The sequence below is a fragment of the Desmodus rotundus genome, chromosome 3, assembly GCF_022682495.2.
Source record: "Desmodus rotundus isolate HL8 chromosome 3, HLdesRot8A.1, whole genome shotgun sequence".
NCBI lineage: Eukaryota > Metazoa > Chordata > Mammalia > Chiroptera > Phyllostomidae > Desmodus > Desmodus rotundus.
In genome coordinates this window covers 27,932,187-27,953,790 of record NC_071389.1, presented here as the reverse complement: position 1 = coordinate 27,953,790, position 21,604 = coordinate 27,932,187, and the positions used below count along the sequence as shown (strand labels likewise).

The 21,604-nt window shown below is 45.4% G+C and overlaps 1 protein-coding gene across 2 annotated transcripts; it reads right to left on the bottom strand.

Moving 5' to 3' along the window:
* Window positions 1–1,567: 1,567 nt before the first annotated feature.
* On the bottom strand, window positions 1,568–14,684 carry ERMAP (erythroblast membrane associated protein (Scianna blood group)). Of its 2 annotated transcripts, none has more exons than XM_045190934.3 (12): window positions 14,516–14,684; window positions 11,277–11,429; window positions 10,704–11,042; window positions 10,161–10,442; window positions 8,369–8,485; window positions 7,796–7,828; window positions 6,755–6,787; window positions 4,954–4,974; window positions 4,133–4,153; window positions 4,009–4,035; window positions 3,893–3,919; window positions 1,568–2,333 (listed from the first exon to the last, which is right to left on the bottom strand). In XM_045190934.3, exons 2-12 carry the CDS (start codon window positions 11,359–11,361, stop codon window positions 1,609–1,611), a joined length of 1,710 nt encoding a protein of 569 aa, XP_045046869.1. In that variant the 5' UTR covers window positions 11,362–11,429; window positions 14,516–14,684; the 3' UTR covers window positions 1,568–1,608. The 2 variants fall into 2 exon arrangements, with proteins under 2 accessions (XP_045046869.1, XP_045046868.1); XM_045190933.3 differs by having other exon boundaries at window positions 11,277–11,366; window positions 14,516–14,681.
* Window positions 14,685–21,604: the final 6,920 nt, after the last annotated feature.

The following is a 21,604-nucleotide window of genomic DNA, read 5'->3' as shown; positions in this document are numbered from 1 at the left end:
GTCTTGGGCCTCCAGACTTCATTAGGAACTAGATCATTGGCGCCCCTGGATCTCTCCAACCTGCTGACTAACCCTCAGATCCTGGGACTTGTCGGTCTCCATAATCACATGAGCCAATTTCTTATAATCTCTCTCTCTCTCCATATATACTGTTTCCATGAAGAATGAAGAACGCTGACCAATACAGGCACTAACCAAGTAACAGAGAACTTCTGACAGAAAGATCCAGTTTTGGTTGGGTAGAACTGAGTATCCATCTGCAAACTGAGAGCCAATCTCTCCAAAAAGGGGCCAGACCACACATGTGGTATGACTTGAAAGAGTCTAGACTTCTTTCTGCAATCCACACAAAAAAATCAGATTCATTATTTTATCCTCACCCTTGGTCTATCAAATTCCTATTTGAAATCATTACTCTCTGACCTAAGGTAAGAGTGTGCTACACAAATAGTCAAGTCTTCCCGTATAATGTCTTATGGGGGAAAAGTGACTACAATGGTAGTTAAAACTGCCGCTTTTTCTGGCTGGGCCTCTCTAAATCTCAAGGGGATATTCAAAATGGCCAGCGCAACAGACTGACTCATCCATAGCTGGCTTTTCAAGGCCACGCACGGCTGGCCTGCTGTTTGAAGTTGTGCTTCCCAGCTCCCGGATGTGCTCCCGAGGTTTTTCAGGATTCCAGCTACCACATTTAAAGTCCCTGTGCCTTCGCTGGCTGGGTGGCTCAGTTGGTTGGAGCATCATCCTGTGCACCAAAAGATTGCCGGTTCAATTCCCGGCCAGGGCACATACCTAGGTAGTGGGTTCAATCCCCGGTTGGGGCACTTATGGGAGGCAATTGATCGAAGTTTCTGTCTCATATCAATGTCTCTCTCTCTCTCTCTTTTCCTCTCTCTCTAAAATCAATACACATATCCTTGGATGAGGATTAAAAATAAAATAAACTAAATAAAGTCCCTGTACCTGGTTATCAGTAACAAGTAAATTAGCTTTGGAAACATATACATTAGCTCCGGATATCACCAAACTATTACAAACTATGCTGTAAACAGAAGAAAATAGAAAAGGACAGTAGGTTTTTTCTCCTGCCCCCACCCCCTCTGCCCCACCCTATAGTCCAGAAGGATGAAGGAAGAATATGTGACCCAAAATATGTTTACTTTTAAAAAGCTGTCTTTGAGGGCTTAGGGCCTGAACTAAAAAAAAGGAGAGAGAGAGAGAGAGGGCAGGGGGAAGCAATTCTTGTCAAAATAAGTCAGGGACTGGGCCTGGAAACTTCATGACTAAAAGCCGGAGTGCAGGATGAGGTAAGAGGAAGTCCTCCCAAACAGCACCTTGAATGGAGAACCCTGGATCCCAGTGATGCACATTCAACATCACCACCTGAGCCGAATCTGATTGTTCATTTGGTTTTCAAGGATCCTCCCAGGGCAATGGGAACTTCGAGTCCACAGAAGAGGACAGGGTTTAGGACCAGGAGATAAGTGGCATGACTGGAAACCACAAAAGGGTCTGAATTTGGGGAAAGAAGATGAGCTGTTCCAGAATCCAATGTTGGGCCAGAGCACTGGGCTGGATGGTCAGGGGAGCAGGTAATGAGGCACCTTCTTAAAAGTAAGGAACCTTGAGCCCCTGGAGGGCAGGGCCAAGGTCAGGGGACCAGGGCAGGGTCATGTCCCCGAGTGAGGAAAGCTCTGATGCCTGAGGGGGCAGGAGGGAAGAGTTCACCTTCAGGGCCACGTCTCCATTAGCGCGGCCTTTTCTATCTGGCTTGGGGACAATTGATTCCTCTGATTTCTGGAGTTCTGAACAGACAATTAAAGGAGCCACGTTTCTCCCTTCATCGTGAAGGCAAGGTTCAAAGAAAGGGCGAAGGGGGCCAGAGAAAGTATGGGTGAAAGTAAAAATGTGGGATTTGTCGGTCACATTATAGAAGGAAATGATTCCTGCTTCGTAGTCCAGGAAAATCCCCACGCAGCGTGGGGACTCTTTCAGGCGGAAGGAGGTCTGCGGGGACGTGAGAGCTTCGTACTGGTTCCCACGACTCTGTCGCATAAGCCAGTGTCCGTTGGCAGGTGAGGCTGTGACCTTCCCCTTCCTGCTCACTGACTCACTGCACACCCCCAGGATCCACTTGGTCTTGTCTCCCACGTACACCTCCCAGTAGTGACAACCAGCTACGAAGTACTCAGAGCCCAGGACGCTGACGACGAAATCAAACCTCTGGGGGTTATCAAGCACAGGCTGCCTTCTGTCTCCGAGCTTCACACTTCTGTGGTCCTCAGACAGGATGAGTTTGGGATGAGCTGTGTCGGGGTCCAGGGTCACCGCCACTGCAGAGAGGCACAGAGAGGTAAGCTGAGGTCTTACAGGATCTTTGGGTAGTTTTGGAGGGAAGAATGATCTCTAGGTCTGTACCCCCTGTCACTGACCCATTTTAGTTCATGATTCCCTCTACCCCATGTATCCTGAAACCAAAGAAAAGCATCTTCCAGTCTCCTAGGCCTCCTGGTCAGGTATTAAATAAAAGAAGAGAAAGTTTTTCCTCTTTCTTTGAAGATGCCTTAATCCTTAGGAAATACTGCCTTTGTTTTCGATGGTCCAAAGGAAACTACTGTGTGATAATAAACATTGGCTCTGATGTTAGACCCAGAAGCCACACGGGAAGTCGGAGTCCCAGCTCTGCCACGGGCTAGTCATGTGACCTTGGGCGTGTTATTCATCTCCAAACCTTAGTTTCTCCATCTGTAAAGTGGGGGAAATGGCAGCACCTGCACTGTAGAGCTGTCGTGCACACTTGATGAGCTGACGCATGAGGCAGTGCCTCCTTCACACAGGGAGCGGACGATGCTCATTCTGTTCGCTAAAATTATTGCGTATAATTATTACTTTTAAATGTTAATGCAGAGAGAAGGAGTCTTCCTTAAAATTGTGGAAGGTCATGGTGAGTCTCCCTCCTACCCCTAGTAGAGAAAACAGGCTGTTCTCAGGGAGTTACATCCGTGAAGCGTGGCCTCCGCCGAGGGGGTGGGAGAAGCCACACTGTGAGTGTGAGAAGGGTTTGTGCGTTCCCAGAATGCCAACCAGCGTGACCTGGGGTGCTCTCAGGTGGCCCACTCATCAGTCCTGCTGTACCTCCCCGAAGGGAGATGGTGTGGACAAAGGGGAGACGAACAGCCTGGAAAATTGATAAGGACCCAAGCAGTGAAACTAACATCTCATTGACACAGCAGCAAAAAATGCAAATATTTAGGAATAAATTAAAAGAGAAATGTGCAAATCTTTTAGAATAAAACTATGAAAACTTTTGTAGTCTATAATATTGGGGCATCTGCCCAAGTCATTCCCTTCTCTGAGAATCTCCATCACCAACCCCCAAGAAGACTGATCTGCAGAGCGAGAAGAACGGGGCAGATGAGCCGATGGAGAGGGGAGCTCTGGCTGTTTGCCCAGTTGTGGGATAAGAAGGGTTTCCAAAACCTGAAAGCATAGAACAAACTACACAGGAAAAAATTTAAAAATTCGACTACCTAAAAATACGACACTCGTGCACCAAAAAAGTAATATAAGGAATTAAAATGCAAATGAAAAACTCAGAAAAATAATTTGTGACAAATAGGACTAAAAGTTTCTACACTTTATATAGAAAGAATCCTCACAAACCAAAAAGGAGCCAGAACAGAGAGAAGAGCAGACAAGTCACCAAGAAGACATACAAATAACCGACAAATTTTCTGAGTCTAACGGTGGTCCTCCCCCAAAGTCACAAAGATTTTTAAATTTTTGATAAGTAGATAAACAGGTTTGATTAAAAAAAGAAAGTCAGCCTGCCTTCCAAAGGAACAGAACATGGGGCTCGGAGATGTGGGTGGATCTCACCGGTGTGACTTACCGAAGTGCAGCCGGGCCCTTCTCCAGCCTGAAAGACAGAAAAGCGATTGCAAAAGCGATGGAGAAACTGAGAACCCCCAGAGGGCGGGAGTCGAGCACAGGGACAGTGCGCCTCACCTGAGTTGGCTGCAGCTCTTTTCAACTCTATAAAAAAAAAGAAACAAGAGGGGTGAGCGATCACTGAGAATGAAGAATCAACAGGAGAGAGGTTGGATTGGAAGTGTTAACACGGGAAACTTACTCAGTTCACTCCGGAGTTTCTCTAAAGAATAAAAACAATTGGACAGATCAGAACGAGCGCTTCCATATTTGCATAAAGCTGCAGTCACATCCCAACCACCTTCCCACATCAGACCCTCACCAGCCATCCCCTGAATGTCCATCCCCGTCCCCTGAGTGACCGCGCTTGCAGCAGCGGCGGCTCCTGGCCGTGCACCAGGCTCCCCAGAGACACTGCACAGGGCCAGCAAATTACCAAGTGAGCCAAACCTGCCTACGACCCATTAAATAACACATCTCACACATCCTGGTAATAACAATGTAAATGTGCGTAGATGTTGAGAGAGAAGAATAAACTATAAGTTCATTTAAAACCATCGCTGGGTTTCAAGTAGATTTTCTTATGTATATTTTTTAAGGTAAAATAAACAGACATGCCATGTCTGAACTTTTTTTTTTTTTTTTGCAATAAAGAGGGTCTCTTACATGAGACGGTGGAGAAACCCTGCCCCACATTCCGTTTAATGAGGATCCATCCACCTTGGATCCCACCCAAGGGAATGTCAGGCCTGGTGATTAAAGGGTTTCCAGACGGCTTCACCTAGGGGAGCTACATCTCTTCCTGGTTGAACGTTTCCCATTTAGAGACTAGGTAACTGTTGTACAGGAAAGGGGAGCAGGGAATATTTGAGAAAAGTGGCTATTGGGAGCCAAGAAATCTCCAACCCTACAACTTGAAGTACCCTGGCCCCCTCCCTTCTGCCTCAGGAAGTAAAACTGAGACACCCATCCTGAAGCAAAGATGTTGGAAGTAGGAGGTCTGGGCCGCCGATGAGAACTTACTGAGGGCTTTATGGAGCCTTCCTAAAAAAAAAAAGAAAACCAGAAACAGGTATGAGTGAGCAGACACTCTGCTTTATCCCTAAGCCCGGGAAGGCTCAGCCCTCCACCCCCACAGGGAAAGGATGATGTTCCTATCAGCCGCTGGAGCAGTCACACCTCTCCCCTTCCTTTTTGTCTGGTTTCTCTTCGCTGTCTACAGGAGTGTTTCCGTATGTTTGTTACCGTGTGTACACGAGTGTATGCCTTGCTGCCCTTTTATTACCTCCCGTTTATAATATCTACAGTGGAGGCCCCGCACTGACTTGTGGGGACAGCTTTATTATTCTCTACAGTAACCCCCCTGAAGTCCTGAGGAGAGATTCACAGGCTTGGAGATTCCAGATGGTGTGGAGACATATGTGAATGCTTTGCGTGCTTCAGGGGAGTACTTGTGGCTTCTCCAGAGGGGCCATCCTGTCCACATTTCCCCTAGCATTGGCCCTGGCAGAGACTTGAAGTTATACATGTGAATCCATTGCCAGGCCACGTGCTAAGGGCTGGGCATGGGTTAGGCTTTAGGCATTGGGGCAGTGAAGCTAAATATGACATGCCCCCCAAGGAGCTCATAGTTTATGTTAATGTTATTAATATAACTGATGTTATAGTTATATAATGTTAAGCATAATATTGTTTACATTATTTTTATTTATCTATAGATAATATAAATAAATGGATATAGATAATATAAATATATATTTCCACTACTAATAGCCTTCATTTATTGTGTTTTATTCTCCTAATGAGGTAGGCACTGAGTCTTCTCGACAATGTAGTAATTGTTCCCATTCTCCAGAGTGGTGGTCTGAGGCTCAGGGGGACACAGGAATTTGCCCAGGTCCTCCAGTTAGTAAGTGGCCAAGAAGGCAGGATTCTAGCCCAAGCCTGTCTGACTCCCAGTTGCAGGCCTTCACGCCTGCACGGCGCTTGCGGTGCCTCTGCCCTTGGACGGAACAGCTGCAGTGTCCCTGCAGGGGGCACGCCCACACTCGCACCCGCTGGGAGGAGACGTAAGGGAAGAGGAGAGGCGATGCCCAAATCACTGCCTGTGGAACCGTTTCTGAGCCAGTGACCTGTCTCTCAGCTAGATTTTCAAAGGGCAGGACCCTGCCTACTTTTTGTACCTTGGGCATCTAACGTCTACCCTCAGTGGCCCAGAGCTAATACGCAATTAATGAAGATGAAATAGCAATAAGGGAAAGGAGTTCCAGGCACTGTAATAGGAGAGTGTTTTTTTTTTAAGTTGTGGCTTTTAATCCTGAAAAAACATCAGGTGAGGGGATTCATTATCCCCATTTTATGGATGAGGAAACCAGAGCTCACAGCCGTGAAGTGACACATCCATGGCCACAGTGATGTGGCCAGGTGTCGCTGACCCCAGAGCCCATGACACTCCCACTGTATCACCACCTGTCGGATGCAAAGGTTGTACGGGTCCTTGAGATTCTCATACATCCCAGATGAGCATATTCACATATTTTTAAATAGAATATAGATCCTCCTTTTTAGATGATTGGTGGAAAGGCTGATAAAGGGAGCTTGTGATAATTCAAACCTATGAATTTTTATCATGCGCATCCCCTCGCCCAGGGCCACCAACCCCACGACCCCTTCAGATTGGAAGGTAAATTCCAATAATATGAATGGAGGATATGTGTGTGTGTGTCTGTATAATGTATGCATTGTAACAGACTGTCAGCATTTGTATAAAAGGAGAATGAGTATGTTATTTGTTCCCTACCCCTTATTCTATACATGTAATTACCTTTTTCTTTGGCATGGTCTGAGAGAAGATTTTCTAGAGGGAGAAAAGTTAAAAAACAATGAGATTCTACGCCATTACCTTGAAGGTCCCTGATTCCTACTGATTTTATGTGCTCTCGAATCTGTCCACTTCTGTTATCACCTCCACCTCCCTGTTCCAGGCCCTCATCATCACCCACCTGGATGACAGAACGAGTAGCCCGAATTGCCCCCAGTCCTGTCTTGCTACTTCTGGTGTCTTGTGCAGCCAGAGAGAGCTTCTCAAAGCACAATTCTAGCCGAGACATCCCACTCACTCCTTTACGACTGCCCAGAGGAGAAAGACTAAGGTCCTTCACACGATCTCCAAGGCCTTGGGCCGCTTGGCCCCTGCCAAACTGTGCAGCCTCGCCCCGTCACCTTTCCCCTCCTTCTGCCTGTGTTTCCTTCTCAAGCTATTCTTTCTGCTTCGGATAGTTTTCTGTTCCCTCTTTCCCCTGCCTGTCCATCCTCCAGATCAAACATCACTTCCTCTGCAGATTCCTGTCTCTGAAGCTGGGTTGGCTCCCCCTGCTCAAAATCTTCACAGCTCCCAGAACTTCCATTCGTGGCGTGCGTACTGTTGTACTTTTACATTTATCGGTGCGATTATTTAATTCATGTATACCTCCCTGGCTGGACTGCAAGCTCCAGGAGAGTGAAGACTGCTTTTCCTCACCATTGTATCCCTGGCATTTAGTACAGCCCAGGGTACCTTAGTAGACAATTATCAATTATTTGTCGAATGAATAAGAGCTTCCCCCATGTTTAACCGACACGACTCCCACAGAATCAGATCAAGCAGTGAGTCCACAGACAAACATCATCAAACACACTGAAAGGCAAGCAATTACAAGTCAGAGTCAGCAAAGCCAGGAAACGACAGGTACAGAACCCACATCACTGCCGCCACCAAAAACAGCAGTCATTGGGGTTTTCAGGTACACAGTTTAGATAAGTGGGCACTGGAGATGCAAAAATGAGTAAAATGCAGAAACATTCCCCCCTATGCCAGGACACTCACCTACCTCCATCGCCTGTTCATACAGAAGCTTCTCTGGAAGAAGGAGAGAGAGAGAGGTCAGCTCAGCTTCAGAAGGGTTTTTTTCTGACAGGCAGAGTTGTCCAAGGACAACAAACTGCCTACGTAGGACTTTGCTCCTTGTCACTGTTGATGTGTGACCATTTGAAAGGATTAGAGGGTCTTTAAACCATTAGGTAGGGAAAGGGGTATTGGATCATGTGTCTTTCAAGGTGCCATACAACCCCGAGGTCCTGCGAAATGCAATCATGTTTATGAGGGTTTTATCCAATGGATAGAATTGGATTTCTTAATTAATTAGAAGGCTAGCATGATCAGCTATTTTTAATTTCTCAGAAGGTGAGAATTCGCAGCTCTTCCCAGGAGTTTTCTGCAGATTCTTTGATCTCTGCAATATGAGTCCCAGAGCGTTGTTCTACCAGTTTTCTCCCAGTCAATTTGCAGGGTCTCCAACCTATATCATCATCACGTCTAGGTCTCCTTCCTCCCAGTCTTTTCCTGGAGAAGCCGCAGTCCCACTTCCTGCCACCCTGCGCTCCCTTACCACTTAGTTACCTTTTGATCTTCTTTGCTTCCAGATGAAGCAAATGCCCGCCACAATGAGAAGCCCCAGGACAGGCAGGACCACAGCAAGAGCCACTTCTGCGGAGGAGATCCTCCCTGGAGGTGGGGCTGGAACAGAACCGCCAATGACAACCCTCACCAGATATCTCAGAGCTTCTTCCTGGCCACCTCATATGGAAGATGCTCGGCACATCCCAACTGTCTCTGTCGCCTTTAGGGAGAGACTTCCAGCCAAGGCTGGTGAGGCTCTTTGCTTCTCTCAGTAACTCAAACACTGGATAACTCAGGGATGACTTTAAAGCGACATGTTCATCTCTCAGGAGTGGTTTTGATGGTCCTGCCTAAAGACCTTGGGTTAAACTCAGCTTCCCAGTCACAACCTCACCCTGCTCTGTAATTCAATGGAAGAATTATCCTAGTTCTTTCAAGAATTGGAGGTGCTTCCTCAGCAATCACCTGTAGTCTCCTCACGAGGGCCACCTGCTTGCGTTTCGAATCTTCACTCTGCTGTGGATCTGCAATCAGTGACCCCTTTGCCCTGAGCCATATCAGCGGGGGCAAAACCTTTTCTGTGGGCCTACAGCTATAGGCCTAAAGCCTAGGCAGGAGAAAGGAAAGAAGAAATAGAGAAGCAAAAAAGATCAGAGGAGGAACCGTGGCAAGTGGTGAAGAGCCTACGCTGGGTGTGAGTCCTCGCTCATCCACCTTGGGACCCCAGGCAGGAGAGCAAGCCTCTCCATATCATCTGTGAAAAGGGATGATAGTGATCCCGGTCCCGCTGGGTTGTTGGGAGATGTAAAGAGAGGAGGACGTAAAGTGCTTAGCACTAGTGAAAGGCAGTGGCAGTAGGAAGGGAGGGGAGGGGACAGAGAGAGAAAAGAAGAAAGGGACTCGCAGAGGTCCACGATCACTCCTCAGCGGGGACCCCAGGCCACACGATCCTTCTTGGCCCTAAAACCAGCCTTCTCTGCCACATGGCTCCATTTCAAGGGTCTTTCAAAAGCTTATAACCCTTTGACCCATTAATTCTACTTCTGGAAACATTCTAAGAAAATAATCCAAATCATTTCCCAAATTACGTGCAGTGATGCTCACTGCACTGTTAGAGGACAAGCTGAAACTATCCAGATGTCAGGAAATAGGGCTTTGAGCCTTGGTTGGTGTGTCAGTTGGTGGGGCGTCGTCTGGCAAAGTGAGAGGTCACTGGTTTGTGCCTGGGTGGTGGGTTTGGTCCCTGGTCAGGGCGCGTTCGAGAGGCAACCGATTGTTGTTTCTCTGTCACACTGATGTTTCTCTCCCTCTCTTTGTCCTTCCCATCCCCTCTCTCTAAAAATAAATAAAACCTTAAAAATAACCCCAGGGCGCTGATTAATTTTATTATGCTATACCCACACGATGAAATACTACGCAGCCCTTAAAAATCACATTGCAGAGAACTACTTAAGGACATGGGCAGAAAATGCTCACAGCCTTGTAAGTGGAGGGGAACAATCGCCCTAAGCAGAAGAATACATATACATAATAACACACACTCAGAGATACATGCGTGAAAGAAATTCCTGAAAGAAATGCCTCAAATGTTAGCAGTAGGTCTCTCCAATTTATGAGAGGCCTTTGTGTTGTTTCTTTAAAATATTCTGTATTTTTAAAGTTTTCTACAGTAAACGTGTTATTCTTAGTACTTAAAAAAATTCAGAAGTGCTTTATAAAGTTTCCACTATGGTCAGAGTTTTTTTCTGGAGCCACCAGGGCCTTTGAACCTGTTTTCTGCCCTAGCCTTTACCTGCCATGACCATGGCTACGGTCTTCTCTTGGCCAAGGGCCACGTTGCGGATGGCGCAGGACACGCTGCCCACGGTGCTGTCCTCGACTTTGCTGGATATCGCTGTTTCGAAGAGCCCAGCTTTGTCCAGGGAAGAGGCCTCGGTCTCGGATGGAAGCACCTTGCCTTGAGGGTCTCTCCATTCGGCCCAAGGCCTTGGGAACCATCCCACCGACCTGCACACCAGATGGATCCATCCAGCTTCGTAGCCCTTCACATGGATGTAAGGGTCGGAGCCTAGAACTGGAAAGGAAAGCTGCCTGGCAGCGCCTAGGCAAGAGCCTGGTCCTGGCCAGAGCCCTCTCCTCGGCCCCATGGTCGCCCGGGGTGCGCAGGGGGCGAGGCTGTTAATTGCACTTGAATGCTTGCCATCTCCCCGCCTGGCCTGGCCCTGCGTCTCCCAAAGGGACGAGGCAGTCTCTGACTGCAACCTAGTACCTTTCCAAATCCACCCCTACCAGTAACGGCATCCCATAATCCACTCCCCTTTGAAAAATGACTAACCTGCAACCTGCAGATTCACGGTGCCCTCTCGACTCAAGTTTCCAATTTGGACCCGACATTGGTATGGCCCTCGGTCCTCCAGCCGGACGTCGCGGATCTCCAATGTGGCACTTCCCTTTTGCTCGTCTCTCACCAGCGCTGTCCTCCCCTTATATTCCGGTACCACGTCTTCCTGGCGGTCTCCCGCACCCCGGAACACGTGAACAACCTGGGAGGGTCCGGAAATCGGGGTCCGCAGCCAACGCACCTCGGTGATGTCCTTGACCGACCAGAGGGTCAGCGGACAGAGCAGCTTGGCTGTGCCCCCTAGCGGGGCCAGGTGGAACTTGTCGGAGTCCCCTGTGCAGTAAAGACAAAAAGGAGACAACGAAGTCTGGGAGGGACGGGAGAGCGAGAGTTTGGCAGAGGATGAAGGGGATATCTTGGGGAAGGAGAGAGCCTGAGAAGGTCGTTGGAAAGCACTGCGGTTAGAGCAGAACCCCAAAAGAAAGAAAGCCTGTCGCCAGCCCTTCTTACTCTTGGGACTCCTTGCTCAGATGCCCCAGGCAGGGAAAGAGAGTCAGGGACTCCTACCTGACAGGTGTATGGGCAGCTGGAGGAAGATGAGTATGTTGAGGCAGCTGGAGAGCCAAGAGCCAGAGGAACTTGCCGTCTCCATTTGAACTAGGAGGACAGACAGGCAGATGCCAGAGAGGGCGGTGAGCTTGATGTGAAGAAGTATACAACCTAGGAGGTGGGGAGGAGGTGGAGGCTGCGGAGCAGACACTCAGGAATCACACAGATCAGTGTTCAAATCCCAGCTCTGCTACTTACCTCCGTGTAACATTGTGACTCAACTTCCCTGAGACTCTATCTCTCCATCTGTAAAACGGTTATCAGTGTGCCTCCTTGCAGGATTTTTGTGAGCATTGAAGGAGCAAAGTGCTGAATACAGGCTGGCGTCAAGGTTGAGTCTATAAATTCTGTGAGTGAGGATGATGGTGCAGAGGAGGTGGGTGCGGACTGAGGGTGAGACACTGCGGGTGCTCTCGAAGGCACAGGCAAGAGTCTGGAAGGCTGAGAACTTACACCCAGAACTAACCTGGTAAACACCAGAGTACTGGCCTCTTTTTGCATCTAATGCCCTGGGCCAGGCTTGGGAAATGCTACAGGCCAATCGTCCACCCACAGTGGGGCCTGGAGCTCTACCCTGACTGCCTTTTCAGTTTGACTCTCGAGAAACAGCAAACCAAGGCAGTGAGGTCCCTTCATTTCACCCTGAAGGCAGTGATCCTACAAACTCAGGGTCTGGAGTTAGAAAGACCTGGGTTCAAGTCTCAGCTCACCCAAGCGCTACACTAGCTCTGTGTCCCTGGAAAGTTGTATAAATCTGGGGGCCTCCAGGTCTATAAAACAGGGAACCGTCTTCACAGGGACTGTGAGGGTTCAAAGAGGGTTCAGCCCTGGCTGGTGTGGCTCAGTGGATTGAGCGCGGGCTGCGAACCAAAGGGTCACCAGTTCCATTCCCAGTCAGGGCACATGCCTGGGTTGCAGGCCAGGTCCCCAGTACAGGGCATGTGAGAGGCAACCACACAGTGATATTTCTTTCCCTCTCTTTCTCCTTCTCTTCCCTTCTCTCTAAAAATGAATAAATAAAATCTTTAAAAAAAAAAAAAAGGGCACAAAGGCATGTGAAGCACTTGCCACCAATGCCTGGCAGCACACATGCTCAATAGATGAGCTGTGACCCCTGAGAGGTGTGGGGCACTGAGTGCATTAACTACAGAGAGACCCTACAGGGTTCCCCACCTACCTGATGGCCTGAAATTCCCATAGCAGGAAACTAATCTTTCACACCACTATTGGGAAGAAGTTTAAATGTAAAAACACTCAATGGGAGAGATCATCTCCTAAATTCTCTCCAAGACTGCACATCTTTTCCAAAGAAGGGGGTCTTTGTAAAAGTTATCAGTCCCGGTCCTTAAAGGTCTTGGAACAGGGCACAGATGGGGGTTGGAGGAGGTGGGTCTGTCAACAAGAGGTTGAGAAACCGAAGATGGACTCAGGCTTTGAACACATTTCCAGGGCTGTTTTTCTTGTGGCCAGCAGCACGCTGGTTTGGGGTGTTTGGGGTTTTTAATCCTGATGCATATGGTTCTCTCCTCTAATCCCCCCAGTGTTGCAAATGGCAACATAACACTAGGACACAGTGAGGTCAGAATTGCAGTTGGGGTTTTGTTTTTGTTTTTGCCTTGATCCCATCCATTTGTCTGCAGGTTGCCAGCTACTCAGAAACTGAACAGGAGAAACTAAGTAAATGAGAAAATCTCTTTTTTCTTTGAAGGTGGGAGTAGGCAGGCCCAGGATCCCCTAGAGTTACCCCAGTCCCTCAATTAAAAGGTGCTTCTGTAACATGCCCTGGGTAGACATGGCCAGAAAGACACACAGCTCCAGACTGAACCGGGGCTGCCTGAAATCAAACGAGAGGAGCCCTCCCCCAACCATGGCCCCGTCTTCCTAAATTCAGCTTGTTTATTAACTGATCCAGAGGATGGGCTCTAGAGTCAGCCTGGGGCCAAGCCCTGGCTCGGCCATTACCTGGTTGTGTGGCCTTAGACAGTCTAGTTTACTCCTCCAGCCTCCTCTCATTCACACATGAAATGAACTCAATAATAGTACCTACTTCATAGATAGGGCTACAGTAAGGATGCATAGAAAATACATGTGAAATGATTTGTGCCAGGTTCTAAGAATAAAAAGGCAAATGAAGCCCTTCCATCAGATTGCCACTCTGTGTAATGAGGGCGATTGAGGTGGCTTTAGCAACGGAGTCTCCCTGAAGCACGTTATCAACTTACTGATTACTGGTAAAAAGCCACAGGAGCAAACTAACCCAGGAGAGGATGACATCAGAAAGAGGACTTTTACTCACTAGTCACCAGAGAAATGCAGTTAGATACGATTTTGTCTTCCTTCATATTGTCAAATATTAGAAAAAATAATACCCAGAGTTATCATACATGTGGGCAAAATGACTCTCTCGTCCATTGCTGAACAACTTCCACAAGGGTAATTTAGCAATAAGTATCAAACGATTTGCAAATATGTAAAAGTTTTAATCCAGCAATTTTACTTCCAGACAAAAATCTTATGAAATAAATAAGGATGCGCACAAAGATTTGATGGTGAGGATGCTCATCACAAAATTATTTATGAAAAGGAAAAATTGAAAACAACCTAAAAGTTCATTAAAACAGGAGTGATTAACTAATTGCACATTCTTGCAATGAAATACTATGTAGCGTTTCAGAGTCACACGATTGAACCGTCTTTAAGAGCAATGGGAAACGTTCCCTGTAATCCAAACAATAATTTTAAAAAGCTCTGGATAGTGTGATACAATTTAGGGAGAAGACTCTTAGAAAAAGGGCGGAATGCAGTTCTTAAACAGCCGTTGCTTCTAGGAGCGAGGAAAACACCGCGACAGAAGCTCACTTAACAACTCCAAGCAACTTAAGAAAACCCTGCAAATGTGCAAGTGATCAGTCTGAAAGCACAAAGCCCAGGCCCTGGAAAACAGTAAGGGCTGGACAAATAATGATAGCTGTAATGATCAATAATGGTGACGATAATACCACAACGAGTCCTTAGAAAAACCCATCCAGTCCCCTTGTCACTCATCCCCTTCTGTGCTCATTTCCCATTGCCTCATTTGGTCCTTTAAAATGTTCTCGTGAGTAAGGAGAAAGGGGATGGTTTCTCCAATGAACCTGAGCGTCCTGAGAAAGTAAAACACTAAAAAGAATGAAGAAAGGAGAGGAAGAGGGACTTACCACCTTAAGAATCAGGGGCCCTTTGTTCACCAGAACTGGAGTCTCCAAGCTGTGGATACTCCCTCCATCCATTCGGGGAGATCAGGCATTAGGCAGAAGGATCAGGAAGGGCTCTGGAGGTGAGCCCGGGAAAAGTTCATCTTTTATTCTAATGCCTGCAGCCCTCAGCCAGGGGCTCCCGCTGTCTGTCCCACACACTCCCTTCCAGCTGCCCCTATAGACCAACAAGCCACACCCTGCCTGTCTGCCCCTGATAAAGGAACTGAGCAAAGAGGGGCCTCCCTAAAAAAAACGAGGGAAACTGCAAGTGCCACCGGGTATGAAGGACCCTTGGCCCTCAGCACCCTTTCCCTCCCAAGCTAACTGCAGAGCGATTCCCTCTCATACATTTGACCCTACATCACCCTTTCTGAAAAGCTTGCTTCCAGTTACTCTCCAAATCTGAGTAAAATTGTATATTGGTTTCAAAGCCAGCCACCAATTAGCCACCTTCTTTAACTCACTACCTTTATCTCCGGCTGCACCCTGATGTGCGCTTCCTGACAAGCACTTGCTCACTTTCTACCAACCTGTGATAAACCCTTTCCTGCCTATCTTTCCTAAGACCCACTTTCCTAATACCCACGATTGTTTATTCATAACATCGTTAATCGTATCCTTAGCAATGCACTATAAAAACAAAACAAGCAAAACAGAAACAGACTCAAAGAAACAGAGACCAAAGGGATGGTTAACAAAAGGGGCGGTGTGTGTGAAGGATGGGTGGAAAGCTGAAGCGGAATGTAGTCAATGATATCGTGGCAAGTCTACACGTGACGGATGACCCCTAGAGTCGGGGGCGGTGATCACATTGTAAGGTATAAAAATGTCAAATCACTATATCATTCACCTGAAACGAATATAACCAATGTAAGATTGTATACCAACTGTACTTAAATAAAATACAAATGTGAACAATAGTTATTTCTGGAAAAGGCATTGAAGTTGATGAGATACGAGAGACAGAAGAGAAATTTTATTTTTGCTCTTCATGGTTTTTACAAGGAGTACATATTACTTATATTTAAATAGTAAAATATATATAGGGGAAACCCCAATGCATACACTTTTATGTATTTTTTAAATTGTGTTTTATTTATTATGCTATTACAGTTGTCCTAGTTTTCCCCCTTTGCTCCTCCTCCACCCAGCACCTCCCACTCCCTCAGGCAATCCCCGCTCCATAGTTCACGTCCATGCGTACAACTCCTTTGCCCACTCCATTGCCTACACTGTACTTCACATCCCCATGGCTATTCTGGAACTACCTATTTGTACTTCTTATTCTTCCCACCTCTACACCCATTCCCCCACACCCCCCTCCCATCTGGCAACCATCAAAACACTCTCCACACCCACGATTCTGTCTCTGTTCTTCTTGTTTGCTTAGTTTGATTTTTAGCTTCAATTGTTGATAGATATGTATTTTTTGCCATTTCATTGTTCATAGTTTTGATCTGCTGCTTTTTCTTAAATAAGTCCCCAGAGACCATAATACTAAGCCATTACTTGCCCTTTTCATCGTGTGACATTTTCGTTGATGCTGCAAAAGCAATAATTTTTAAGGTCCACGCACACACACGCACACACCTATATACCTCACACCATTACCTCACCTATCAAAATTGACAACAATTCCTTGATATTACTTAATAACCAGTCTATGTTTACGTGTTTCCAATGGTGTCAGATGTCTTTTTGCACACGGTTTGTTGACACCCGGATCCAAGCAAAGTGCACACATTGCATTTTTGGTTAAGTTTTTGAAGTGTTGTTATTTCATACTAACCCCTCTGCTTTTCTTGAAACTTTTTTTCTTATACCCTTGCTTGTTGGTAAAACGGGGTAATGTGTGCAATATCCCGCATTCCAGATTTGGCTGAGGGCTTTCTCGTGGTGTCATTTAATTTATTTCTCTCTCCCTCATGTTTCCTATAAACTGGAAAGCTCGAGGTTTAATTAGATTCAGGTTCACTTCTAAGCTGTGTGACCTGGACACGAGCCTTAATCTTTCTGTGTCTTCGTTTTCCTTATTGGCAAATTGAAGATAGTATGGCAGCTACCTCATTGGGTTGGTATAAGAACAAAGTAGCTAAATCATGTAAAATACTTAGAGCAGGGCTTGACACCCAATAAATGGTAGCTGTTATTATCATCGGAGAAAAGCCTCCAACTCGAAAGTCAGAGGCCAAAATAAACAACGAAGACAATATAGGATATGGAAGAAAACAGCAGAAAATCACAATTGGTATCTTTAAAAATATGAAATTAGAGAAGAGACAATCTACAACAAAAAGCAAGATGCTCCCAAAAGGAAAGCAGGAAACCAGGAAAAACTCTTGGAGATTAAATTTCTATAGCAGAAATGAAAAAAAATACAATAGAAGAACTAGAAAACAAAGTTTAGGAAAATCTTTTAGAAAGTAGAACAAATAAGACTAAGACATGAAAATGAAACAGAAAAGATTTTTTAAAACAAAAACAAAGGAATCTGTCACAGAGAAGTTTTCCCAGAATTGAACAGTATACATTTCCTGACTGAAAGAGACCACTGAGCACCTAGCACAATGGAAAAAGGCTTATTGTGAAGGTTCAGAACACCAAGGAGGAAGGGAAAATATATGTCTTAAAGGCTTCCAGAAACAAATGAACAAACAAAAATCAAATAGGAAGTAACAGAAATAAAAACTCATTGAACTTTTAGAGTCTAGCCATATGAGAAACTAGATAACGATGGACCAATGCCATTAAAATTCTGAGGGAAAATGATTTCCAATCTAAAATCTATACGCCACCAAACTGTCAATCCAGCATGAAGGTAAGACAAAGCCATTTTTACACAAGCAAGGTTTCAGAATTTTACCTGCTGTGGACTCCCTCTGGGGAAGTTACTAGAGAATGTGCTTCTTCAAAATGAGAGAATAAGCCACAAATAGAAAGATTCAGGAGACAGGGGATTTGGCACAGGAGAGAAGAGATGGGAAGCCCCAGGATGTAATTAGGGGGAGTCTCAGAAAAACAGTAGGTCAGAGAGGCCAAGACTACAGTTCAGAGGGAGAGGAGAATGGACCTAAGGAAGGGTGTCTCCAAGAAACAAAAAAGACATTGAATGATTACTGGCCCTGACTAGGTAGCTCAGCTGGCTAGAGTGTCGTCCTGATACACCACGGTTTCTGGGTACAATCTCCGATCTCCAGTCGGGGCACATACAGGAAGCAACCAATGAATGCATAAATAAGTAGAACAACAAATTGATGTTTTTCTTTCTGTCTCTCTCCCTTCCTTTCCCTAAAATTAATTAAAAAAAGAAAAAGAAAAATCACTGGATTCATGTGACCAGATCAAGAGATATTTTATAGTCCTAATGGAGAGTTTGTGGAAGTAACAATAGATGCATAATTAAGCTAATTTTTAAAAATAGGCAATTTTTTACTACAGAAAAAAAAAGCTGTTCACTGAAGTAAATGTAATCTTAGTATGATATACACCTGAACAGCAAAACTATTCTATATTTATATTAATGTAAACTCTGACTTAACCAACCAGGGAATTTTGCAGATTGGTCCAGGGTATATTGATGGTCACAAAAGAGAGAGAGAAAGAGCTCATAAACTCACGGAGGAAAAATGGGGAGGGAACTTTCACCCCCTCCTGCCTCCAGCCTTCACCTTCCTGATGAAGAACCCCAAACCATTATCTCTACATCTGTGCCTTTCTGGAGCCCCACCCTGGACCACTCTTGCCTACTGCCCTCCATAAGTGTAAAGCACAGTAAGTCTCTCTCTCACGCACACACACACACACATGCACATCTCTGATTTATTCTTTCCTCGTCCTTTCCCAAGCCAACTCATCAACCTCATCAACCTTCACTTTTATCAGTGGCTCCACTATTTTTCCAGTCTTCCAGTTTGGCTTTTTCACTCCTACTTACCCTATATCCAGTCTGTTTCACTGGCTCTCAAAAGCCGTCCAAACATTGTGCCCTGTCTCAAGCTGTAATCTACTCCAGAGTTTACGTGAACTTTACAAACTGTACAATGTGACCCAAATGTAAAATACCCCTACTATGCCAAGATTTCTGAACTAGACTCTGGCTTAGTTACTTTTATTAATAATAGAGATCCAGCCAGCATTTGTGTACAATTTTTAAAATAACATTATACTTTCTTCTGATTAAATGAAGAAAGTTTAAGTATTATTAAAGTATCATAACTGAACACAGGTCTGGCTGCCTGCCGCTAGGAACGCCAATACTCAAGAAGCAGGTGCTGCTGTAAAGGAAAGAGGTTTATTCAGATGCTGGCCATCTGGAAGATGGGGGACTCAAGTCCCAAAGCCCATCTCCACTTCTCATCGGAGGCAGAAGTTTTTTTATAAGGAGGGACAGGGGAACAAAACAAAGAGATCAAGGGAGGGGGTTGCAAAGTTCTCTCCTTGCAGACTAGCACGGTCCATTCCGATAAGCCAAGGGATGGTCTGGTGTGCATTATCATGGTCTAGTCATCCTGGCTTCACATCATCCCAGCTTCATGTCATCCTGGCTCCACGGTTGAAGGTCAGCAAATCTCCCAGAGCTTAGATGCCTGAAGGTTGGGGTCGGTATCTTCTGAAATTAGTTCCTAGCATTCTTACACAAACATGCTTTTCATCTCTAAGCCACATATTAGTCAGAGTCAGCCCTTATGGAAACAATGTTAAAAGCATGGTGGGGTTATAATTTCCCATTACAATTTTCTGCTGTTACCAAAGAAAATAAAAATAATATTACTCTTAAAATAATCTGGACCCTGGCTGGTGTAGCTCAGTGGATTAAGCATGGGCCTGCAAACCAAAGGGTCGCTGGTTCGATTCCCAGTCAGGGTACATGCCTCGGTTGCAGGCCAGGTCTCCAGTGAGGGTCACGTGAGATGCAACCACACACTGATGTTTCTCTCCCTTTCTTTCTCCTTCCTTTCCCCTCTAAAAATAAATAAATAAAAATCTTTTAAAAAATAATAATCTGGATTTACATTTTGCTCTGTTTTCATCCAGCCTCTTTCCCACATATGTATAATACCGGAAATCTTTTTTGAAACAACAAAACAAATATTGTGATTCTGTTATATATGCCTCTTTGTAATGTTTTCATTTAATATACTAAAAGCATTCTATTACGTCAATAAATGTTCTTCCATGTCATTTTTTAAAAGATTTCATTAATTTATTTTAAGAGAGGGCAAGGGAGGGAGAGAGGGAAACATCAATGTGTGGTTGCCTCTTGTGCACCCCCTACTGGGGAACCTGGCCTGCAACCCAGGCATGTGCCCTGACTGGGAATCAAACCAGTGACACTTTGGTTTGCAGGCAGGCACTTAATCCACTGAGCCACACCAGCCAGGGGCTCTTCTATGTCATTGTAATGGCCACATAGAATCCCATGATAGATATTCTATAATTTATTTAATCAACCCCTATTATAAATATTTCGATGGTTTCCAGTTTTTATTCTTAGGAATAGTGCTATCTGATTATTTAATTAGGTTTACTTGGAAATGGAATTGCTGATTAAAGGTTATGCATTTTTATTTTCCTTTTCCTTCTTTTTTAAAAATCCTCACCCAAGGATACATTTACTGACTTGAGAGAGAGAGAGTGAGAGAAAGAGAGAGAGAGAAACATCAATGTGAAAGAGAAGTATCTACCGGTTGCCTCTCGAATATGCCCCTATCTGGGATGGAAACACAGCCTAGGTATGTGCTCTGACCAGGGATGGGACCTGCAGCCCTTTGGTGCACAGGACAGCGCTCCAAGCCGCTGAGCAATCCGGCAGGGCTATGCTCTTTTTTTTAATTTGGTAAAAAGGGCACTTCGGATTTCCTGTCTTAATCATTTTTATAGTCACACTGTTGTGCAACAGATCTCTAGGGCTTTTTCATCTTGCAAAACTAGAACTCTCTGTCCAATGAACAACCCTCTTTCCCCCCATCCCCTAGCTCCTGGAGATCACCATTCTATTTTTTAAGAGTTTGAGTACTTTAGATATATCATATGAATAGAATCATGCAGTCTTTGTCTTTTTGTGGGATTGTGCTCCTTTTTAAGGCTTTTGATATGTAGAACTGACTTCCAAAAAGTTGTGACAATTTACACTTTGAAAGTGTGTGTGTCCGTCTGGGCTACACCCTGTCTGCTAAGCATCTATGGTTTGTTTCCAAAAGAATTAAAGTAGTGGGCCTGAACACGTTTTCCTTTGGGTAGGCCATTGTCCTATCTAGAATCCTGGCAGAAATACTTACTGGGGCTCTTGGTAGCTGTGTGACCTTTGACAAATCACTTAACTTCTCAGTGCCTCTGTTCCTCTATCCGTAAAATGGGGATAACAGTAGAATATTATTATACACGCGCATTACTATACAGACTTATCAGGAGAAACACATGAATTAAATGTGAGGCACTGCCTGGAACATCAAAAAGCCCAGAAGAGAGGTGGCTGTTATTGTTGATGTTGTTTTTGTTAGACTGAACAGGATTTCGGGTGTCAAAGTATTTGTCTACCATTTTCTTCAGTCCTGGGTAACCTAATGAATGAAAAATAACAGCCAGGTTTTTTAGGGGGTGGCAGGGGGAGGACTGTAGACTGACACCCATCTATTTTAATTTGTAAAGTTATTGTAAATAACCAGAAAGTTGTAATTGTAAAAATAATTGTAAACTATCATCAGTAAACGTGAACGTTTCTCTGTGTCTATATTGGCTATTTATACTTCTGACACGATTTCCTTTTTCAAAGTACTGTGGCAAACAGGATCTCACTGGATCTTCCTAATAAGCTCAGAAATCAAGAAGACAGCTAAAACCATCCGCGCTTTTCGAATTAAGAAACAGAGTTCCAGATTTCACATCTCACCGTTCGAAGCCTAGCAGCTGTCCCAAGAAATACTCCCGGGAAAAACCTTTGTTAACACTTAACCGCCCGGACTCGTCCCTAAAGCCAACGTGAGATATTCAGACAAGCTCTCTGCGCACGCGCTGCCCTGCCTGGGGGCGGGGACTAGGAGCTCCCGGCCC

Coding starts and splice junctions, on each gene's coding strand:
- ERMAP (XM_045190934.3), bottom strand. CDS start 11,361: ATGGAGACGGCAAGTTCCTCTGGCTCTTGGCTCTCCAGCTGCCTCAAC. Junction 4,154..4,953: donor AAGGCTCCATAAAGCCCTCA/GTAAGTTCTCAT, acceptor TTTATTCTTTAG/AGAAACTCCGGAGTGAACTG. Junction 2,334..3,892: donor AAGGGCCCGGCTGCACTTCG/GTAAGTCACACC, acceptor GCCTCTCTGCAG/TGGCGGTGACCCTGGACCCC.